The 23,397-nt window shown below is 43.1% G+C and overlaps 1 protein-coding gene across 1 annotated transcript in view; it reads left to right on the top strand.

Annotated features, from left to right (window-relative positions):
* Positions 1 to 4,942: 4,942 nt before the first annotated feature.
* The window catches only part of SHCBP1L (SHC binding and spindle associated 1 like), a 40,759-nt gene continuing 22,304 nt past the window's right edge, over positions 4,943 to 23,397 (top strand). The window contains exons 1-6 of the mRNA XM_084851317.1: positions 4,943 to 5,266; positions 6,808 to 6,957; positions 9,530 to 9,744; positions 12,675 to 12,761; positions 18,866 to 19,084; positions 21,034 to 21,139. Of these exons, the coding sequence (XP_084707443.1) occupies positions 4,982 to 5,266; positions 6,808 to 6,957; positions 9,530 to 9,744; positions 12,675 to 12,761; positions 18,866 to 19,084; positions 21,034 to 21,139 (1,062 nt within the window). The 5' untranslated portion in view covers positions 4,943 to 4,981. The remainder of the gene's footprint in view (positions 5,267 to 6,807; positions 6,958 to 9,529; positions 9,745 to 12,674; positions 12,762 to 18,865; positions 19,085 to 21,033; positions 21,140 to 23,397) is intronic.

Below are 23,397 nucleotides of genomic sequence, written 5' to 3'. Positions count from 1 at the left end.
ATTTAAATGGCAGTTATTCCCATGTAAGTAGCTTAGGATCACAGTTCCAAACCTGGCACTGAACACAAGGCATCTGGCTCATACAGGGACAAAAAGGAAAGGAACTAGGGAAGGGTGAGGTGGGAAAGGTAGTTGTGGTTCCAAAGACTTTATGCTTAACTAACTAGCACCACCCTGTTCAGTTGGTAACACAGCTTCAGGAGAATGTTAGGTGTGTTCTAGGGTGCCTTCTCAGTTCACATGGAACAATAGTGAAGCACAACAAGCCTGGCCATTTGGTACACCATATAAACAAAGCACATGTCCTAGAATATGCCAAGGAATCTTCTTTAATGTGCAAGAGGCCCAATGCAGATACTAAGTGATTAGCAGGAAGATGGTATGGAAAGAGCTCCCTTAAAGTCTGAAAACCACTGTATTAAGCTATGGGAGCAGTCACGTCAGGTATCTTAATTGGTCTTATGAAATGAAACTCTGGACAAAGCACCTTGGATCGTTCCTTTAGAGTTCTGACTGAAACCCAGAGCAGATTCACCACCCCACTGTCATCAGAGCTACCAGCCTCCACTGGGAATACTATTAGCTTTTTTACATGAGGCTGTTAATCAGCTGTATCTATTTTCAATTTCATCGCAAAACTGAGATCCAAGCACTACTCTGCGAAGCATTTCCTTTCCCGCTTTTCTGTTCCATAACCACTAAGTGGCACTGTGGTATAGTGGAATAGAGCAAACACACAGGAGGAAATTACACTTTCTTTTGCCAAGCAGAAATAATACCCCATTTTCCCTGCTCTAAAAAAAGCTCTCGGAAAGTGCTGTTTACAAGCAGAAGCCAAACTGGAGGGTCACAATGTCATCTAAAGAACTGTAAATAACTGTGAGTAGGGAATGACGAGCACACAATAAATGCCTCGAGTAGAAAAGCCCCATAACTCAGAAGTTATGAATATATTAATGACAGATATTTTTCACCTCTCCCTTATTGAAGTCACCCAGTCAGTCCGCAGTATATTTATTATAAAAATATATAAAATACACATTATATTCAGTAATGGCAGATTAGCTCCAAAAAGGAAAAACAAAAGAAGGAGGGGGATAAAATAAACTGAGCTTAGATAGGCTATCACCCCTAGAATTATGCTTTCGCACCTTACCTAAAGGATGCCTTCTCCATTATGAACCTGTAGGATTTTAAGGTCTTTTGGATTGGTTGTTTTCTCTGCTGTATCAGCATCCAAAGTGTGTTTGGCAAGGACTTGAGAGAGGGCTTTACCCAGGCTCTGGAACTCCCATCGAGTCCCCTCTCTGATGTCCTTCTACCAACAGGTAAAGATTTGCTTTTTCTGTTCTTTTTAAATAGGTTTTTAATTGGCTGTTGTTGCATTGTTTTACTATTTTTATCTGCTCTTGTTTTAATTTGTGTACTATGATATTTTTATATGGTTGTTACATTATTTTAGGTGTTTTTAGTTGCCTTGAGTGCCATGTGCAGAAAAGCGAGATATAAATTTAATAAAGACATAGTATGTTACTTTCGATATTCTAGAGGTGATGGACTCGACCTTGGGGGAGCTGGGGGTGGCGACGGCCGACAGGAAGCTCTGGCGTGGGCTGGTCCATGAAGTCATGAAGAGTCAGAAGCAACTGACCAAATAAACAACAACAAATGTTACCTTCCTATCCAAAAAATCCTAGATTTCCAACAGATGTAGGGCACAGAAGATAGAACTTCTTCACAAAATGCTAGTTTAAAAGAAAGAGAAAAAATAGCAAGGCAATCCACTTCCTCTCACACTCCTCCATCATTTTAGGAGTGTTTGATCTTAACAATTTCTATTCATTATGGGTGCTCCCTTTCTGTGCAAAGACAATTCTGGAGCATTCATAACAGCCCTGTTTTTGTTTTGTTTTTTTAAACTATGTATATCCCTCTGCAGCAAAATTAGCCCTTATCAGAATAGGATCAGTGTCAGTTAGCACTAAGAATAAAATCTGGGGTGTGTATGTGTGTGTTTAGATCACCCGGAAAGGTTCACCAACCCCAGCCTGATTAAACTCCTTTTGCACATGCTTAGATTAGATATACTGAAATCAATGGGATCAGTTAGTCATAACTAAGTTAAGTGCCATTGATTTGAATTGGTCTGCTCTAAGCATGAGTAAGTCTGGATCCAACACAAATATACTAGGCTACAGGACAATAGTGTCTATTTGTTCTTATTTTACAGGGAATAGAGCCAGCTGTATTTGTAGCAACATCTGGGTTTTCCATTGCAACGGCTGGAATGAGAAAGAAGGGGCAAAAACATGATTGACAGCTCCCATGCGGTGCATTACTACAATACACAGCTAATACTTTTCTCACACAGAGTCCAAATACTCAGTGCCTCAAGGATTCCCTCCAGATGAGAATATGAGATGGCAGGTGTTCTCCTGTTTTGTTGTCCTACTTCTCAGAACATTGTGACATGACTGCCAATTTATTTAGAATCAAGAATAACTAGGCATCTGTCCAACTATAAAATTTCTAGTTAAACAGGAAAAGCAGATTGCTTTGGAGAGTCTTTGTAAGAAGAGTGGCCCCATGTAATATATTGTGAATTATTTCAAGATTAAATACACACTGCTAAAATTGTAGGAGTTCTGCTTAGAATCTAAGACAACCTGCCAGATTTGCCAGACTCATAAGGTGTGACATTTTTATAAAGTACTAGGATAAGACACTAGAATCTTGGGCTTGGATGTGAGAATCCCAAGTTCAAATCTACATTCAGGGCCAACTAGAATTGCCAGATGTACAAGCTGGGTTTAGAAAAGGCAGAGGAACTAGAGACCAAATTGCCAATATCCGATGGATAATGGAGAAAGCCAGGGAGTTTCAGAAAAACATCTATTTCTCTTTTATTGACTATTCTAAAGCCTTTGACTGTGTGGATCATAACAAATTGTGGCAAGTTGTTGGTGGGATGGGGATACCAAGTCATCTTGTCTGCCTCCTGAGGAATCTGTATAACGACCAAGTAGCAACGGTAAGAACAGACCATGGAACAACGGACTGGTTTAAGATTGGGAAAGGAGTACGGTAGCGTTGTATACTCTCACCCTACCTATTCAACCTGTATGCCGAACACATCATGCGATGTGCTGGGCTTGATGAAGCCAAGGCTGGAGTTAAAATCGCTGGAAGAAACATTAACAATCTCAGATATGCAGATGATACCACTTTGATGGCTGAAAGCGAGGAGGAGCTGAGGAACCTCATGACGAAGGTGAAAGAAGAAAGTGCAAAAGCTGGGTTGCAGTTAAACCTAAAAAAACCAAGATTATGGCAACCAGCTTGAATGATAACTGGCAGATAGAGGGAGAAAATGTGGAGGCAGTGACAGACTTTGTCTTTCTAGGCGCAAAGATTACTGCAGACGCTGACTGCAGCCAGGAAATCAGAAGGCGTTTACTTCTTGGGAGGACAGCAATGACAAATCTTGATAAAATAGTGAAGAGCAGAGACATCACACTGACAATAAAGGTCCGCATAGTGAAAGCAATGGTATTCCCCATAGTAACCTATGGCTGCGAGAGCTGGACCATAAGGAAGGCTGAGCGAAGGAAGATAGATGCTTTTGAACTGTGGTGATGGAGGAAAATTCTGAGAGTGCCCTGGACTGCAAGAAGATCAAACCAGTCCATACTCCAGGAAATAAAGCCAGACTGCTCACTTGAGGGAATGATCTTAAAGGCAAAACTGAAGTACTTTGGCCACATAATGAGAAGACAGGATACCCTGGAGAAGATGCTGATGCTAGGGAAAGTGGAAGGCAAAAGGAAGAGGGGCCGACCAAGGGCAAGGTGGATGAATGATTTTCTGGAGGTGATGGACTCGACCTTGGGGGAGCTGGGGGTGGCGACGGCCGATAGGAAGCTCTGGCATGGGCTGGTCCATGAAGTCACGAAGAGTCGGAAGCGACTGAACGAATAAACAACAAAAGTGCATGTTTTAAGAACATAAACAGTTGTGGGGGGGGGGGTTGCCCTGAGGCAGATGACATGGGGAGGGTGCTTTAACTCTTTGTGCCTGCTGTGGTCCTGATTGGCTGGGGCTACTGGAAGTTGTAGTCCCACACATTAGGAGGGCACCAGGTTGGGGTAGGTAAACTCTTAAAATGATGACGTGTGGACAGATCAAACATGTGCTTCTAAGCACGTATACGCTCATTAGCAGGGGATCCTGACTGCACCACCAAATTGAACACTGGGCAGCAAACCAGGATATGTCTGAGTAATGGCCCCTGGGTGAGCAGGGTAGAGTTTATTTATTTATAAATATTTCTTGGCTGCCTTTCAGGGCAGAAGCCCTCCCAAGGTGGCTTACAGCAATAACATACATAAAAACAGTTAAAATATTAAAAGCGATAAAAGCAGCCATAAAAGCCAACAATAAAACCAGCAACAACGATAAGGGCAGTAACACCAAGAGCAGCAGTCATATCGTGAGAAGGCCACGGTAAAGTAATATGTTTTCAAGGCCTGCTTAAAAGCCTGCAATGACAGAGCATGGTGGACCTCCAAAGACAACTTATTCCAAAGTTGTGGGTCCACCACAGAGAAGGGTCTAGGCACTTCAGTTTCCCTCGCTCTGGGGATAAAAGCCCTAACGTATCGCTTCCTATCAGCGCTCGATGAAAAAACAGCGTTTTATGTAGGAAGAGTTTCTGTGGGAATACGGCACTACTTTCGACAGCTGACTAATGCTACGCGGAAGAAGACCGTGAGTGCGATGACCAGACATTTTTGAAGGCATAACGGTCCTTTGTTACGATATAAGCGGGGAACGCGCCCCTAGTGCGTCTCCCATTGGCTGCGCCTCTCGCCGAGCGATTATCCATCAATAAGTAGTTCCGGTTGGGCGGATAAATCCCGAGAACGGACCTCGTGTGAGTCTTGTGGCAGCGGCGCGGAAAAAGGCGGGAGGTGCTGCAACGATGGCGTCGAGCGCCGCTGAGAAGCCTCAGCAGAAAGGGATGGAAGAGAAGGAAGAAGAGGAAAGGGGAGCTGACACGTCCTCCGGCGCCTGCTTCAGTTCAAGTGCAGCGGAGAGCCCGCCTCAGGACTCGAGGGGCCGCCGTCTCCTGCCTGTCAGCGCGGGAGAGGACAGTGGGGAGGAGGAGGCCGGTCCGCTGCCGGTGCAGTTCTCGTCCCAACTGGGAGCCCTGACCGGCCGGGAAAAGGTGGCGCTGTACTGCGACGATCTCCTGAGGGGCTGCAAGGTGATCCTCGGGCCAGGAAGCGGGGGAGAGAGGGCCTTCCTGTTACCTGGCTTCGAGGGCGAGCCCGCTGGTCGGTGGGGTCTTGATAGTGGGTAGTGTGAAGTGAGCCTTCAGTAGCGCTTGTGCCGTGTCACATACACAACAAGGCCGCATACCGTTGCGATAGTCCGTGTAAATTCCGTGTATGCCATAGGGATGGAGAACGTGTGGTCCTCCAGATGTTGTTGGACTACAGCTCCCATCATCCTTTGTCATCAACTATGCAGGCTAGGACGGATGGGAGTTGCAGACCACCAACATCTGGAAGGCCAGATGTCCTACCACCCCTGTTTTAGAGCATCCACACCTGGGGACAAAAAAATCCTATCTTTGTGCTGTACTGCTCTGGAAACGGTGGAAGCTATTTGGCTTCATTTGGAATGGACAGAGAAGGATGCCCAACCACAGAACTCCCAGAGAGGATAGGATTTCCTGTCAAAGTGATGCAAGTCGGTAAAGCGGCCTTGCAGTCTTGGAGACCCAACCTATCTCATTTAGCTATGCTGCATTCTGTACATTTATTTTTAAGTTGGAGTAATGAAGAATTAATTTTAGCATATTGTGTGCCTTTCAACCTAGAGCAACTACAGTCTGGCCTGTTATGCCTAGAATTAAGAAATGTAAGTGATAGGACTACTTCAAGTTATGCAACTCTGCAGGCAGTATGAAGCCTCTGGATTGGCCAGATAATATAAGTGTATTGTGTTTATTGTATTAACTAATATTAGTTATGCTTGTTATCATTAGCAAAAGAAATGCTACAGGAAGTGTCTGCTATGTAACATCATGTGGGTTCTTGCTTCGTTACCTTAAACCATCACCCCAGTTAAACTATCTTTGTATCATAATATACAGATCTTTCCAGGAAAGAAAATGACTGGAAACATGGCTATGGTGGTTATAGCCTCCCATTGGAGCCGCTGAAGCACCAATCATTTCAGTGGCTTAGGGACTTGAGCTCATACAGAGAGTGAGACTGCTGGGAGTTGTAAGACTTTTTTCTGTCTAAACATAGTTAGGATTTCACTCTGAGACTATAATGCTATGCACCTTACCTAAGAGTAAATTTTATTTACTTAGCCAGACTTACTTCTAAGTAGATAGACATAGGATTGGGCTTTAAGTTGGAAGTGGGTGGTCTCAAATGGGATTAGGTAGTGATGACCATAGGCACAGAAATGCTGTGACCTGCCCTGCAGAAAAAGTTATCTGTCCCCTACCTGAAACTTCATTATTGCAGAATTACAGACTTTCCTCTTTTATACCAGTTGTTTGTACTTGGCTGATCAGTGTCACTATTAACACGTTCTATTTGGCTAGCTGAAGAGATTGTGGTAGGGTTAAACGTACCAATCCTGAATTACATATTACTATTGCAAGGTTATATTTTATTTTTGATAATATTCACATACGTTTCTAACATTGAATAAGAGGAGTAATTTGAGAAATTGAAGCAGAAGAGTAATTTGAATAATTTACATCTCCCCTCTATTATGTAAAAGGCAGAAGATGCCAATGAGGCCATTAGTAAATATCTTTTGGAGAAGTTGAAGATGAAGGAAAAATGGCTTGGAGTCTGGAAGACCAATCCAGAACTTTTTTTTGTCAATTCTGAAGAAATTCCCATACCATATGTTGGTGTGCTTGTTGAGGTAACTACGTTCAGCTTTAGTACTTAATAAGAAGCGTTGGTGACAAATGTATTCTGTTTTTAAAAATTTATACTATATTTCAGAAAATTATACTGCTTTATAAAAAAAATTCAGAGTTGTGGAGATTAATTTCATTTATTACATTTCTGTACTGCCCAACAGCCAAAGCTGTCTGGGCGGTTTACAAAGATTAAAAATCTTAAAAATACATATTATAACATAATATTAAACTATTTAGGTATAATATATAAACGCACACACATGTATTGTTAATATGAATTAACAAGAAGAAATCCCAGGACCGGTTAAAATCTCTATCAAAAGCTGCCAAATGCCTGAGAATAGAAGAAGGTCTTAAAGATTTGGCACCAAAAAGTTGTCAGCATTGGTGCCAGATGGGCCTCACTGGGGAGATTGTTCCATAATTGGGGGGCCACCACTGAGAAGGCCATCTCCTTTGTTGCCACCTTCTGAGCCCCACTTGGAGGAGGCACTCAGAATGTGTTGTGAAACAGTGCCACGAATTTAAAACTTTCTTGTATCAGAAAATGTTATAGGATGTTGTTTTAGAAAGTTCCTGCATTTTCATTACTGAGTATGAGACAGAGGAGGATAGGAGCTAAGCCCCACCAAACATCCCTTCTGGAGCTTTATTCCAAGTGTCTTAAATTAATTGAACCTTCTGATGGTTGTGAGGACAATTGGTTCTAGGCAAGCATGTTAGTCCCCACCCCCAATGGAATTGCCCAGACCCCATTCACATACATACAGCATACATACTCCCCCTCCTCAGTAATGCCTCCATGGCAATTTGGCTTTTAAAAACCTTCATTGGCACCAGTGGAGGCTTTTTAAAAAGCCTGAATGTTGTGCAGGTGGGGTGAATGGGGGGTGAGGGGAAGTGTCACAGCTCTCGGAGAGGGTAGACACTAATGGAGACTTTTAGAAAGCCTGATAGCAGTGCAGGGTGGGGTTCAAGGGAGGCTGTAGTCTTCAGGGAGGGTTAGCCCCCTCCCCAGCAGCCCACCCCCCTAAAGATCTAATTGTGCCACAATTAGGCTCCATTGGCGCTAATGAAGGCTTTTAAAAAGCTTAAATGCGGTAGGGAGGGGGCATCAGGGAAAATCAGAACTGATTGGAAATGAGTTTTCCTTGCCTGGGAAGAGGGGGTGAGGCCTGAGGAAGAAGCTGGCAGGCTGAATGGGGAACCCTGCAGGCCAGAAGTTCCCCATGCTGCCCTTAGGGAATACCTTGTTCTGTTTGTTTCTCCCTGTTGCTTGAGCTCAGCAAATGTGGCCTTGCTCTGTATCCTTCAGGTGAGATCAAGTAGAGCACAGAGTAGGGCTTTCTCTGTGGTGGCTACTATTCTTTCGACTTTCCTTCCCAGGAAAGTCTGGCTGGGAACCTCTCTACATAGCTTCTGCCAGCAAGTGAAGGCTTTCTTATATTGGAGGTCTTCCTCAGGAATTCACTGACTTGTTGAGTTTTGATTATGCTCCTTTTAAAAAGTCTTTTTAGGGCCACAGTCTTCTGCACAGTTACGAGAGAGTAAACCTCATTGAACACCGTGGGACTTACTTTTGAGTACACATGCATAGATAGGATTCACTGTTAGTATTCTATTTTAATGGTACTATTTTTATTTATTATATTCTAGGTTTGTATTTAATACATAGCTTTCAGAATAGGCATACTACTACTACTACTAAATAAATTAAAAAATCCCTTTTTGGTAACAATAGCAACAAAGGGAGGACTCTTAACAGCACTGGGGCTAATACAGAGAAAGCCCTGCTCTGTGACCCCACAAATTTTACTTGCTGAGTTTGATTACATTTTGACCAGAATTCCTATTGAATTCCTAAAGGGTGTGGTAGTACATGTGGGGCAGTAGCATGCAATGAAACATGCCCAGTTTAAGGTCAGATTGCTTATTTTCCATCCCATGCTGCTACTTTCTGTTCCCTGCAAATCAGCAACATCCTCCAGTCTTTATAGATTACATAATTTTATGTTTAGGGAAGTTAACATTTCAATTTACACTAGTATAATAGGCAGACCTCAGGTCAGCAGTTCGAGACCCGAGTGCCGCGTGACGGAGCGAGCTCCCGTCTTCGGTCCCAGCTCCTGCCAACCTAGCAGTTCGAAAGCAAGAAATTGCAAGTAGATAAATAGGTGCCGCCTCGGCGGGGAAGGTAACAGCGTTCCGTGCACCTCTGTGTTCAGTCATGCCGGCCACATGACCACGGAAGCGTCTTCGGACAGCGCTGGCTCTTTGGCTTAGAAACGGGGATGAGCATCGCACCCTAGAGTCGGACACGACTGGTTGGGGACACCGTCAATAGGCAGACCAGTCCTATACTCTATTTATGTGGGGGTGGGTACTTGCTTTGCTGCAATGATGTAACTAGCACCGTATCCTATGGTGGTTAGCCACTCAAAAGCATATCTTGATTGTGCCCTAAATTGGGTTTTTATACTATAAAAGTCAAAAGTGTTGGTGAACATACTGACAAATATGAATCTTGATCCCCTTTTACCTTGTAATAGTTTATTTCTTTGTCAATTTTAGGTTACTTGCAAACTTCCCCAGAATCCCTCTGCTAACTTCAAAGTTTCTGTATCTGTAGCTGAACCCTTTTCCTCTAATATTGCAAATATTCCAAGACAATTAGTTGATGAAGTTCTGGAGGAAATGGATCATTGTGTGCCTCTTTTGGAAGTCTATCCTGTTGAGGGGCAGGATAGTGTAGTGTTTCATATAGCCAAGGCTCTGGAAATTGTGAGGTATGTTTTTCCTCAAATTTGGTATTCAACATGTTATTAAACATAAAGAATGTGTGTTAAAGTAGAAACAACTGGAAGATTTATCGTTCATCTAGATTAAGCATTGAAAACATTTCAGCGAAATTCAAATACTGTGGAAACTTATTACTGATCCTTGGAAGGAACCATCGCCCCAAAGCAGAGCATCTCCAGTTAAAAGCATCCCAGGTAAATGGTGATATGAAAGATGTTTGCCTGAGACCTTGGACAGCTGCTGCTAGTCAAGAGTAGAGAATACTCTGATAGATGGACAAATAATCTGATAAAAGGCAGGTTCCTTTATTCCTTTTGAAGTTATAGGGCAGTATCCAATAGGACACAACTGCTAAAGTAAATTACTTTGCGCTAGCATAAAGTACTCTAGTGCAATGCCAGTAGCATGCCAGCTGGGAAATCAGCATGCCAGCTAACAGTGTTGGCATTGTGCTAGAGTAATTTACAGTAGCGCAATGTAGTTTACATTAGTGGTTGTCCCCGTTGAATACAGCCAGTAGAGCCCTAAAATCTTTAAACCTAACAAGCCAGCTGATGATCAATTGATGTATCCTGCCCATTCTTCAATACTTTACATTCCCCCCCCCCCATTATTTTTTTAGCAATTCTTGGGTAATGGACATTCACTAGTGGATTCAAAGATGCAATAAATATTTTGAAAATGCCACAGTATGTTATGGCATTGTGAGTTGCAGGTGTTTCCTTAACATTTACTAATCATTTGGGCCCACATTCTTTGTCTTGATGTTATGAACCTGTGCCCACATTCTTTGTCTTGATATGAACCTGTGGTCTCCAGAAGTTATGTGCCCATTGCTTCAATTGTATAGTCTCGATTACTGCAATACTTTATCTATGTTCCTGCTGGTCTGTCATTTGGAGCCATGGCTTATGTAGGAACATTATTCGCCTGGAGGCTTACTTTGATTCTTATCATTAATGTGATGCTTCTTGCTTTGGAGCCATAAGTTCTTGTCATATGTTATCTGAAACTGTCTCCTACTATGATTTAAAATACTGTTTCCTTAAGATGCTCAAGAAATATTACTCAAGCACTGTACTTCATTAGTGACTACAGACTATTCAGATTTTGTGAATAAGTGAGCTATTTAATCCAAGCTTCATGTTTAAAAGAATTAAGGGTGCAGTCCTATAGATTGCACCCTTGATGATCAGAAGCCCCCAAACTTGGAGGCTTCTGATAATCCAAAGCAGGGTGGGAGGAGTGGCAGAGGCAATCTTCATCTCCCCATCTTCCTGCCCTGCATTTTTTACTACATAGGGTTTTTTGACCATCTCGTGATGGCACTTCAACAGGAAGGAAGCTTGGGAGGCCTCAGGATAGCTTGAATCCTGGCCTCTCTGGTCCCCTCCCCACCCGCTGAAATGCCCCCTTTCTCCCCTCTCCAAGGTCATTTTTTCGCACCGGCTGTGAGAGGTCAGGGGAGTCAGATCTCCAACTCCCCCTTCTGAGGTTGGGGTGCTATCTCTGACCTTGGAGGGGGAATCCCCAGTATCCTACAGCTCCTCATATAATGTCTAGCAGCCCCAGGATTTCTTCCTCCGTTTCTTTTAGTCAGAAAACCAAAACTAATAAAAAACTACCCCATACTTGATCCTACCATCTTGGTGACGTTGAAGAGCAAGGATGTGGGAACAAATGACATTTTAATCTTTCTGTACTACTTGATTGGCAGAAGTGTTTGTCTGCAATATGATTTTTAAAAAGACTGGTTTATTGTTTAGTGTGATTTCACACAATTTCTGTGTTTGGTTTCCATTGTTCTAGTCTGTATAGGAAGGAAACCTGCTTTGTTTTTTTTTCCTGCTGTACTTATAATATCTTGGAGTTAGTGCAGTCAACCAGCAAAGTGACTAACCATACAGAATCCCAGTTTTTATTACTTTAGGCTGCAGAAGGAAAGGGAAAGATAGTTGCAAACTTTACTTTCTTGGAATAGTTTAGTCAGCATGGCTGAATTACTTTTAAAAATAAATTATGAAGGACATTCTGGAATAACCTGAAGCAGAACTTCAGTATATTTAAATAAAACAAGATATCTATGGAAGCAAAACCAGGCAGAACAAAAATACGAGGCATTTAGAAATAAAAGAATAAATACATTTTAGTTGACATATTCTTCCTATAAATAGGTTGTAGAAGGATTATGTGGTTGATAAAACAGTCAGAACATAAATTCAGTATAGTACCTATACTAAATTAAAAGACAAAAGAACGGAGGCAGAATGTGTAGTGTAGTTTTGTCTGCACTACATTAAGGGAGCAATCCTATACCTCCCAACAGCATCGGGGGGAGAGGGATAGGATAGCTTTGTTTCCTGGTTCTGAGGTTGGAGACAGGGCTCTGACCTTGGAGACAGGAGACTGTGCTCCTTGCCCCCTTGTAGCTGGAGCATAGAGAACTGTGCTGACTACCTCTCCGCCCTTGGAAAAGAGAGCGCAGAGATGGGGAAAGGGGGGTATTCCTGGGGAGGCTGCCCTGGCCTCCTTCCCTCCCCCTCTGAGGCACCGCTGCTAGATGGGCTAAATTGCTTGTCTAGCAGAAATGTAGGGCGGCTGGAGCGTGGAGGCGAAGATCCGCCTCCTCTGTCCTCCCGCCCTGCATTGGATAGTCGGCAGCCTCTGAACTCTATCCACATAGGATTGTGCCCTAAGAGGTGTTACTGTGACATTAACAGACTTCAGTTCCTGAGGTTCTATAGTGCTTTTTCTTTTCCCCTCCTTTCATTTCCCTTCTAGCAAAAACAAAATATTGTTCTTGCTAGATTTCATGTCTTCTTGCAATGAATACTTTTAGAACTTGTTATAATATATACATAGATACTTTAAAAATAAATATCAGTGTTAACACCACTGTGGGTTTTCTGTGATTTAGGTTTTTCTATGATTTCCTTTGGAGAGATTGGGATGATGATGAAAATTGTGAAACCTATGCTGCACTGATAGAAGAAAGAATTAAGATGTAAGTATACTTCTCATGCCTAGTTCTCACAAACAGTGGATGAGGTGGTAAACCTGTGTTTGGGTGATACCACTTCACATTCCTGGTGGAGGCTTACATGCCTGAATATTTCCCTGCCCAAAAACATTTCATCACATTGGAGGCTAGGATATCACAGGCTAGGCTAAAAGCCTTGCTCTTCGTGGTCTCTGTGCATCACACATATGGGCTCTGCGCCTGTGCGGAGACTCATTCAGGAAACTTCCAAGCTGTATAGGTTTTTGGCGGGAACCCCTCCCCCACCGTCCATGTTATATATAGAATGGGTTCCTGCCTTCCCCTCAGTTCCTTTTCGACTGCCTTAGCGTTACTTTGTAGGGAACTTCTTCGACATTCTTGTCAAGCTGTTATTCTATCTTTATCTTGTCTGTCTTCCTTTTTTCTTTATCTTTTTTCTTCTTTATCTAAAACAAGAGTGAGAAAGAGAGAAAAGGAGAGCGGTGGAGGAGAGCGTTGTTCACCTCAGTGGCGATGCGTCTTAAGGCCCAAAAGCTCTATTCAGAAAGTGTACAGCTTGTGGCAGTAAGGTACCTTCTTCGGACGGTCACTCTTTATGCCTAATTTGTTAGGGAGAATCCCATGAAGTCGAATCTTGCCACCACTGCCAATCGTTATCAAAGCAGGCTTGCAAGAATAGGGCAGATCGACTAAAGGCGATCCTTTGGCAACGGGCCCTTCAGGCGGTTGATATGCCTAAGACCCAAACATCTCGAGAACAGCCCGCTGTTGCTCCTTTAACAAGTGCAAAAGGAGCAGCTTCTATGGCTCAGTCGTCCCCTCTCTTAACCACAGAGCCAGTTGAATAGACCCACCTACGCTGGGAAGGAACCTAACTATTTCAGTGGCCAAGAAACTTTCAAAAAAGGCAAAACGCCCTAAATCGGCTACAGACACACAGGAGAAAAAGAAGAGGAAGTCTCTAAACAGCAGAGGACTGGGATGTTTTGCCTCCCCATCCTCTGCTTGATTCGCCCATTCGTGTTGTGGCCCCTTCCACACAAGCTGTGGCTTTGGATCTGGCCTCCATGGTCTTGGAGGGTGAATTGAGGGACACGCTAATCACACCACCCTGCCCAACTCAGACAGCTCGGGACCGGAGATCTAGGTCTCCAACACCACACCATTACGATATACAGTCACCTTGGTATCGACCGACACTCTCTCCTCGGCAGCTTCCTCAATACTGATCTCTAGATCGATACCGTATGGATCATCAGCGTGGACAATAGGACCGTGATCGCTCTCGCTGCCATGATTGGGATCGTTTTTCTACTTGGTTGTCTCCTCCCCATGGACTGCAGCGTGATGCGGACTGGAGACTTAGGAGGGATCGGGACCTTTTCCTGGATCGCTCTCGTTATTTAGGTGCAACCTCTCCGTCATATACCCGGTTTCAACCCGAACAACAGCCATGGTCCAAAATACAGGATATTTTTTGTCCTCCTCCTCCGGTACCGAGATGTACTACATCTATGATGCTACAACAACCCTGTTGGGTCAGTCAAGCTCTGCCTCCTCCAGTTCCACTTCACAATACAACAGAAGTAGCACAAACACAACCTGCCCCTTCACTGGAATCCAGTGAGGACTATTAATCTGATTCTTCCTCCTTTTCCTCAGTCCCCCCTTCTATCTCATCTCCAGATGATGTCGTTGGGACAGGAGATAGAGCCTCGCCTTCCGAGGAGTTGGGACACTTTTCTGAGCAAGTGCTTAGAATGGCACAATCATTGGGCATTGAGGAGCAACAGCATACACAACAACTCCATGATCTGGTGTTCGATGCCGTCACAACAGACATGTCCATCCCGGTGGCCATCCCCTTTTTCCCAGCTCTGCTGAGTACAGCGCAACAGACATGGAAAATGCCTTCATCCTTGACCCTGACATCCAAGAGGTTAGAATCGACTGGGTTCAAGCGATGGATGCGTCTTTCCTCTTTGCACATCCAAAACCAAACTCAATAATTGTAGAGTCTGCTCAGGGCTGCTCTCAAAAACCGCATGTTCTCACCTGTGGATAAAGAGGGCTGTAAACTTGATCTCGTGGGACACCACCTCTACTCTTCAGCAGCCTTGGGACTTCAGATTTCAAATTGCCAGGCAATGGGGGCCAGGTACCAGTTGTTCCTTTGGGAAAAAATTGATTCCTTTATTGCTTACCTTCCTAAGGATCAACGCAAGTTAGCAAGAATGTTTCATGCGGAAGCGTCCAAACTGTCCAGTCAGCAGATCAATACCACCCATCATCAGGCGGACTGCAATGCTAAGGTGATGATGGGTTCCGTCTCCTTAAGGAGACATGCTTGGCTTTGTTTTGCGATTCTAACTCCTGAAGCTCGATCTAGAATAGAGGATTTACCCTTTGATGGCAAGGGTTTATTTAATGCGAAAACAGACGAGCAAATGGACTCTGCAGAAAGCCAGAACAACTGCTCATAAAATGGGTATCAGTGAAGTCCAACAACAACAACATGTCCCTTATCGTCAGCGCTGATGGTACTGACACCAGACCTATGCCCCTCAACAACCTTAGGATTGAGCATACCAACAACTAGATACCAACAACAGCAACATAGGAAAAGTTACCCTTTCCCAAGTTTCAACAAAAGACGACAGATTTTCTAAGCGTCTTTGACTCCAGTCTTCCCATCTGTACTGACCATTACAAACTACTTTTTGGAGATCTCCTGAGCAAATTTTACTCAATTTGGACGAGAGTGACATCAGACAACTGGATGCTAACTATTGCCTGTCAAGGATACAAAATAGAATTCAGTGCACTTCCACTGCTGGGTTTGGAACGGACCACCCCATTCTCGAAGGTCCTCCAGTAGGAAACACAATCTCTGCTAAGGAAAGGAGCTATCCAGCACATTCCTCCAAACCTCTGCATGGAGGGTTTTTTCTCCAGGTACTGCACCGTACCGAAACAGGATGGAGGCCTCTGACCCATTTTAGATCTTCGGGACCTGAACAAATGTGTCACTCCCAAGAGATTCAGAATGACAACCCTAGCCACGATTCTCCCACTCCTCGGAAAGCGTTCATGGTTCGCCACGGTCCATCTCAAGGATGCGTATTTCCACACAGTGATAGAACAATCACACAGAAAATTTCTCCACTTTGTGATTGGCGCAGAACTCTTCCACTTCAATGTTCTGCCATTCGGTCTCTCAGCAACCCCACGCATATTCACAAAGTGTGTGGCTGTGGTTTGCACTTAACTCCGCCTCAAGGGAGTAGAGATCTGCCCATATCTCGACGATTGGCTGTTAGTGGATACCTCCCGGGAAGCCCTGTCGTGCACTATTATAGTCGTTCTGGATAACAGTTCATAGGGGCTATACTTGATTCCAGGACTGGGCGGGCATATCTTCCCACAAATCATGTCAAGGATCTGGTCAAACATGCCACTTCAATATTTTTCAGTCACCATCCCAAAGCGCACAACATTCACTGCCTACTTGGTCATATGGCAGCGACAGTATCAGTTGTAGAATGGGCTCAACTGCAGATGAGGCCCCCACAAAATTGGTTCATTTGAACTTTTGACTTAACCAGCAACCCTCTCCTCATCAGCCGTATGGTACTGGAGGAGGTCGCTTTCAGCCTGACGTGGTGGATGAATTCCAAACATCTGACCCAAGGGATGCCATTTCTTCCTGCTCCTTCATCCAGGGTCCTGATCACAGACGCTTCCTTACTAGGTTGGGGAGCCCATTGCAGCTGTTTACAAACACAAGGTCTTTGGTCATCCACAGAAACAATCTACCACATAAATTTCCTGGAGCTGATGGCAGTCTGGAAAGTCCTCCATGCATTCGAACCATACCTTCGGCACTGGCACATCCAGATTCTCAGAGACAACACCACAGTTCTATGGTACTTAAACAAGGGGGGACACACTCCTCACATCTCCTTTCTCTCACTCTGGACATTTACAACTGGGTCGTTACAAGGGTCGTTTGTCTGACAGCTCTCCATATTATGGGGGAAGACAATGTCTTAGCGGACTCTCTCAGTTGCCTTCACTGGTGCTCCCACAAATGGCAGCTGGCCAAGGCAACCCTACAGACGATTTTCAGAAAATGGGGTCGACCCAAGATAGATCTCTACGCAACTCCTGCGAACGCGGCCTGCAGAAAATTTTGCCTCAGAGCAGGAGTCAGTCAGGGATCCCTAGGTGATGCCTTTTTCCTGGAATGGAAGGAACGGCTATTCTACCTCTTCCCTCTGTTTCCGCTCCTCACGAGGGTGATCTTGAAAATCAGACAGGACACCACGAATTGCATCTTAATCGCCCCATGGTGGCCCAGGCAACCTTGGTTCAGAATACTGAGAGACCTGGCACAGGGACATTGCCTACTGCTCCTGCGAATAGACAACTTAATTTCTTGAGATCGAGGCCAAATTCTCCACCCTGATCTCCATACCTTGAAGCTCATGGCATGGAAGATCCAGTGCCCGGAGACCGCTCCCCACCACTCCCGGCAACTGTACAGGCAATTCTGGATGCGGCGAGAAAGCCATTAACATGCCGCTCTTACTCAGCTAAATGGGCTTCATTTGTAAAGTTTGCTACTGACCGCTTACGGATATGTTTTCTCTAGCATTTATATAGTACAGGACTGAAATATTATTCCATAAGAGTATATACCCCAGTGATATCCGTGATGAGGGACAACATAGATGGGTGTTCCATCTTCAGCCACCCCTTATGCAAACAATTCTTACGAGAACTTAGAAACTTGGCTCCCCCATGAGAGACCTCATCCCTCAATAGGACTTGTCGCTAGTACTCAACAGCCTAACGTCTGCGCTATTTGAACCTGTTGCTACCGTGGACTTGAGGCTGCTTTCTTGGAAGATCACCTTCTTTTTAACGATTACAAGCTCCAGAAGGGCGAGCCAGCTCTCTGCTTTACAAATAGACTCACCTTATACCATTTTTCACAGGGAAAAGGTAGTACTCAGGCTGGACCTCCCTTTCCTCCCTAAAGTGGTAGCGGACTTCCATGTAAAACAGCCAGTTGTCCTTCCTGCTTTCTTTTCCTCTCTGACTTCTGATTTGGAGAAGAGATTGCACACTTTAGATGTTCAAAGAGCCCTGGCCGATCACGGACCGAGTCTTTCCAGAAGTCACAGCGATTATTCCTGTGTTATGGAGGACATAATAAAGGCTTACCAGTTTCCTCCCTGAGACTAGCTTCCTGGATAGTACAAACTATTAGGTTAACGTACCACCTCTTGAGAAAGGAGTTACCACCTCAAATCTGAGCACATTCGACAAGCGGAGTGTCAACTTCCACAGCCTTTACAAGAGGTGTGCCTCTGGTGGACTTGTGTAAGGCAGCTACCTGGTCTAAGCCTTCTACTTTTATAAGGCAGTATAGACTAGATGTTCGGGCCCGAGAAGACTGTGCCTTTGGAGGGCTGTGCTCTCATCGGTACTGCAGTGAGACACCAACCCACCTCCAGTAAGTCAGCTTGTTATTTGCCCATATGCACAGAGACCACGAAGAAGAAAGACAGGTTGCTTACCTGTAACTGTAGCTCTTCGAGTGGTCATCTGTGTATTCACACAACCCTCCCACCATCCCCACCTCGGCGTCAGCGTTATCATTTATTGGTACCGAGGTGTTTTTTCTCCTCAGGCTCCAGACTGCTTTGTGGTCTTAAGGAACTGAGGGGAAGGTGGGAACCCACGCTATATATACCATGGACAGTGGGGGAGGGGTTCCCGCCAAAAACTTGTACAGCTTGGAAGTTTCCCAAACGAGTCTCGGCGCAGGCGCAGATCCCATATGTGTGAATGCACAGATGACCACTCGAAGAACTACAGTTACAGGTAAGCAACCTGTCTTTCTCCCTAATGTGCTAGTATCCTATATGTAGAAATGTTTTTTTCTAGAGGAGCATGCTGTCATGTGAACAACACTTCCTTCAGTTTGAAGTGATACAGTTCCAATTTACCACCTCATCTGCAGTTTGTGGGAATTAGGGCTCAATTTTCTTGTATAAAGCTTCAAGGAGAGAAGTTCTAATTTTCTTAACTCTTCATAGTTGGTGTGATATTCAGAATGGGATTATCCCTGCTCCTATTGCTCACCGTTTTAGAAGAAATCTAGAAAAGTACAAGAGCATGCATTTGGACTTGATTCATTACCAAAGTAATATTAAGGAAGAGCCCACAGCAGAAGAAGCTGTTGAATGTTGGAAAAAATACTATGAACTAATAATGCTGTGTGGATTGTTGAAAATATGGGAAGATTTGCGCTTAAGGTAATTTCATTTGCCATCTGTTCTGATCTAAAAAAACAACAAACCTGTTGAAGTTAAGTGCCTGTTGTACAGATATTTACTTTTACCAGCAATCACTTTGTTCATTAATTGTATATATAGCTAGTTTGTTAGTGAATTAGGGTAAAATTCTATACATGTCTCCTCAGAAGTAAGTCTCATTGAGTTCATTGGATGTAAAATAGGTATAGGATTGCCACACAACTTATTACATTGAACACAATAGGATATATGTATTTGTAGCTTACTGTGCACAAATTGGCTTGTGCCAGTGTAGCTACAGTTAATATCTTGGGTATTCCCATTAGCAAATATCTGATTGAGGAGTGGCAGCATTGTTGTATGGTCTGTTGTGATTGAAGTACCTGTAGGATGCAGCACAGATGAACTACCCTGGCCCATCCCACTCCTTTTCCCCCACTCAAAACTGATCAACAGTTTTTCACGACATCATATCTGATTAAGAAAACTGTTACTGATATTGGTGATATTCTTATTAAGAATATGTATAGTTCTGCTAGTATGACATCAGATTGTGTAATTGAGGCAGACATTTGTTATCTCAAGATTGGACATTTAGGTACACACCCAATTAATAGTTCTTCCATTGCTGTTTTTCATTCTTTGGAGCAGTTGAATAAATATTAAATCAGAAAATTACTACTATTAAATTTTGTTCCTTCAATGCATGTACATAATTTTATTGTTAAGAAATATTTGTTATAGCTGAGTAGATACAGTCAGGGCCAGAAATATTGGAAGAAAGATAACTGTTTTGGCAGTTGGCCTCTGTACACCACCACATTGAAGTTGAAAGGAAACACACCCGATGGGAGCAAAGTCAGGACTTTCAGCTGTAATTCAAGGGGTTTGACAAAAGTGGGGCACTAACCATTCAGGAAGTACAGCCAGTGGCATACACGCACACCCATCGTTGGTGGCTCATAAATAATGGAACAAATGGCTGACAAGCAGCTGCAGTTATCCTTGTTCCAGTATTTCTGGCCCTGACTGTACTTAATTCTCATACCATTTTTGTCTTCAGTGGGAAAAACAAAGGTAGCTATATTCTAAGTGCACTCACCAGAAATCAAGTTTCATTGAAATTGGTGTGACATAAACAAAAGCAAGTAAGATTAGATTGTCAGCATCTAGTTCAGACAGCCCCATATTCTTAGACTTAGAATCTAAGTCTGTCAGTGTTATTATTTAACATTGTATATATAGATTTAAGTATATAAGAGTGTGTACATTTATTTAAATATGTATATTTTCTTATTTTATGATTATGATCATTTATGTTTCTGATTTGTTTAAAATATTTAAAAGTGCAGATTGTTCTATAACTTAATGAATTACATGGAAATTACTGGAGGGCAGAGGACAAGGAGCATGAAAACTGAAAAAATTCTAGCCCCACTTTAAATTTCACCTTCAGAATTCTAATCTGTGAATTTATTAACTTTGTATGTAACATCCCATCAGCATGGCTTGTAAAAATGCTGTCAGGGAGCTTTGGCCAAGCATCCCTTAGTAACCTTTAAAATTAACTGTTTTGAATACTGTTAAAACTTCAAATAGTTGAAATTCAGACTTTGTTTCTTAAAAGAAATCAATTAAAAGCCAAGGTTGATTACATATTTCTAGGGTCTACAGGGCATTGTTTCAGTTGTAAATGAAGTTGTCTGGCAAACAGCAGTAATACTGGGTATTTGATTTTTTGTGAGCTTTGCATTTTTAAGAATTTGTTATACAAGACATTTCTGATATGTTCATTTTGTATAGGGATATTGTTTAGGCTTAAATATCTCTGTGTGTTTAAATTTGAAAGAAATGCAATGAAGTGTACTTGAAGCCAACTTACTTTACATACATTCACAGAATGCGTTGTCTAAATCTAATTGTAGCACAGAGTTCATTTTAAATTTCAGGGCTCACGGACCTCTGACCCCAAGAATATTGAAGCGTAGGAAAGGACACAGAGATGATGGGAAAACCATAACTCATATTGTTGCAAAAACAGTGCCAGCAGAAATGGTAAGGAAAACTTAATTTGCAGAAATCTCCAAGTGACTGATAACCCCTCCCCATTACTGCTGCTCCTTCTTCAACAACCCTTTTGTGCTATCCCTTCTTTTCTCCTACCCTGCTAAAACATCATCTTCCTTTCTTGAACTGCAGTGTTCAGGATTGTTCTCACTTGCAACAATGTGGACTGAGCTGCCTCCTGCTCTTTGGATAATGTCTTGGTAGTGTGGCTCGAATAGCGTCTTTTTTCTACCCCTGGCACATGTGTACAGAAGGGTCTTTTAATTTTATTTTAATGTGCTTTGTTAAACTACCCACATAGGCTGTTGCAAAGGAGATGAAGACCAGCATTCTTGTTTGGTAAGGTGTTTTATTGGGACTATCCTTTCAGAATGCCTCTCATCTTGGCATTGATAAATTAGTTAACACTAATAGTGCAATATAAACTTGTAATCTGGACTCAAGCCACAGCAGATAGAATTTAACTTCTTTGTTCAAGAATGTCAACAGCAGAGTGTCCTGGGAGATTGAAATGTTTGTCCTACATAGAAAGTGGAAAGGCATCGCTAACAGATGATAACAGATATCACACTGGAAGATTTGTAGGTGAATGAACCCTTGATGTTGTGGTTGATATTATTAGGTGCGTAATAGTGTTGCCTGAGTTGATCTGGGGACATAGTTGGCAAAAGAGTTGTTGCGGTGTCTATTCCCTGTATTTTCTTCTCTGTTACATGGCATGTTACTGATGGGCAGTTGTTTCAGGTTAGCGGACTTCTCTATAAGCTAGGAGCGGCTTGCCACACAAGGCCTGTGAGAGGAAAGCATCGTTGTCTAGGATGGGCTGTAGATCACTGATAATATATTGGAGTGATTTTACCTGGGAGCTGTAGGTGACAACAAGTAGCATTTTGTCACTTTCTCTTCTAGGTCTGTCCTGTAGTAGATTATTCTTGGGTACCAGTCTGGCCTGGTTGCTCATTTCATTTGGGTGGATATTGTACTTGCAGAAATGTCTGATGTCAGACATTGGCTCACAATTTAAGGATTTACAAGACAGATAAGTTTGTATTGCAGGGCTTGGTTGGAGACCGTGGATTTTGTGGTATGTTCCGGCTGGAAGCATGTAGATGTATGTAGTGGTCACTTAAGTTTCTGATACAAGGTGGTGCTTACATGCTCATAATGTAGTTGGACGGTAGTGTCCAGAAAGTGCATCTGCTGCATGGAGTGGTCTAGGCTAAGGTTGATGGTGGAGTGAAAGTTGACATTTTGGTGGAACCTGTCAAGTGTGTTGCCCCATGTTCTCATTCACACACTTATACGAACTCGTGTACATGTGTAATGACGAACACAGGACTCAAGGGACCTCTGCCAGAGTGTGGTGCTTACACAGCAGATTTATGCACCATGTTTCAGCAAAGTGGAGGAATAGCTGCTTCTAAAGTGAGAAAATTAGCTCATTCAGACATTAATAGTATAGACCTTATTTTTACAGACCTTTTTCTTAACGTACATATATGCGTATACATCACAAAAGAGAAAAATATCTTGGTTAATATTATTATTATTATATTTATTTATTTCATTTCTGTACCGCCCAATAGCTGCAGCTCTCTGGGTGATTCGCAGAAATTAAAACCAAAAAACACACAGTAAAACAATATAAAATATAAAAGCATTAATACCACAATATAACAATACAACTAGAATAAAACTAGAATAAAACCGAGCAGCAATGTAGAGATTTAAAATACAAATTTAAAACAGCAAAGCTAAAAAACTAGAATGCTAAAATGCCTGGGAAAATAAAAAGGTCTTTACCTGACGCCAGAAGGAATGCAATGTAGGTGCCAGGTGAACCTCACTATAGAGCTCATTCCACAGCTGGGCGCCACAGCAAAAAAGGCCCTCCTTCTAGTAGCCACCCGCCTCACTTCCTTTGGCAGGGGCTCACGGAGAAGGACTGCTGAGGATGATCTTAAAGTCTGGACAGGCACATATGGGAGGAGGCAATCCTTCAGATAACCTGGCCCCAAGCCATTAAGGGCTTTGAATGTTAATACCAGCACTTTGAATCCAGCCCGGAAATGGACTGGCAGCCTGTACAGCTGGAAAAGTACTGGTGTAATATGAGCTCATTGGCCAGTCCCTGTTAACAATCTAGCTGCCCTATTTTGGACCAGCTGAAGTTTCTGGACAGTTTTCAAAGGCAGCCCCACGTATAACGCATTGCAGTAATCCAGGCGAGAAGTTATCAGAGCATG

This window comes from Heloderma suspectum, chromosome 4 (genome assembly GCF_057233095.1).
Source record: "Heloderma suspectum isolate Gila_16-S chromosome 4, 16-S_ref, whole genome shotgun sequence".
NCBI classification, from domain to species: Eukaryota; Metazoa; Chordata; class Lepidosauria; order Squamata; family Helodermatidae; genus Heloderma; species Heloderma suspectum.
This window is presented reverse-complemented; position numbering and strand designations above follow the sequence as displayed.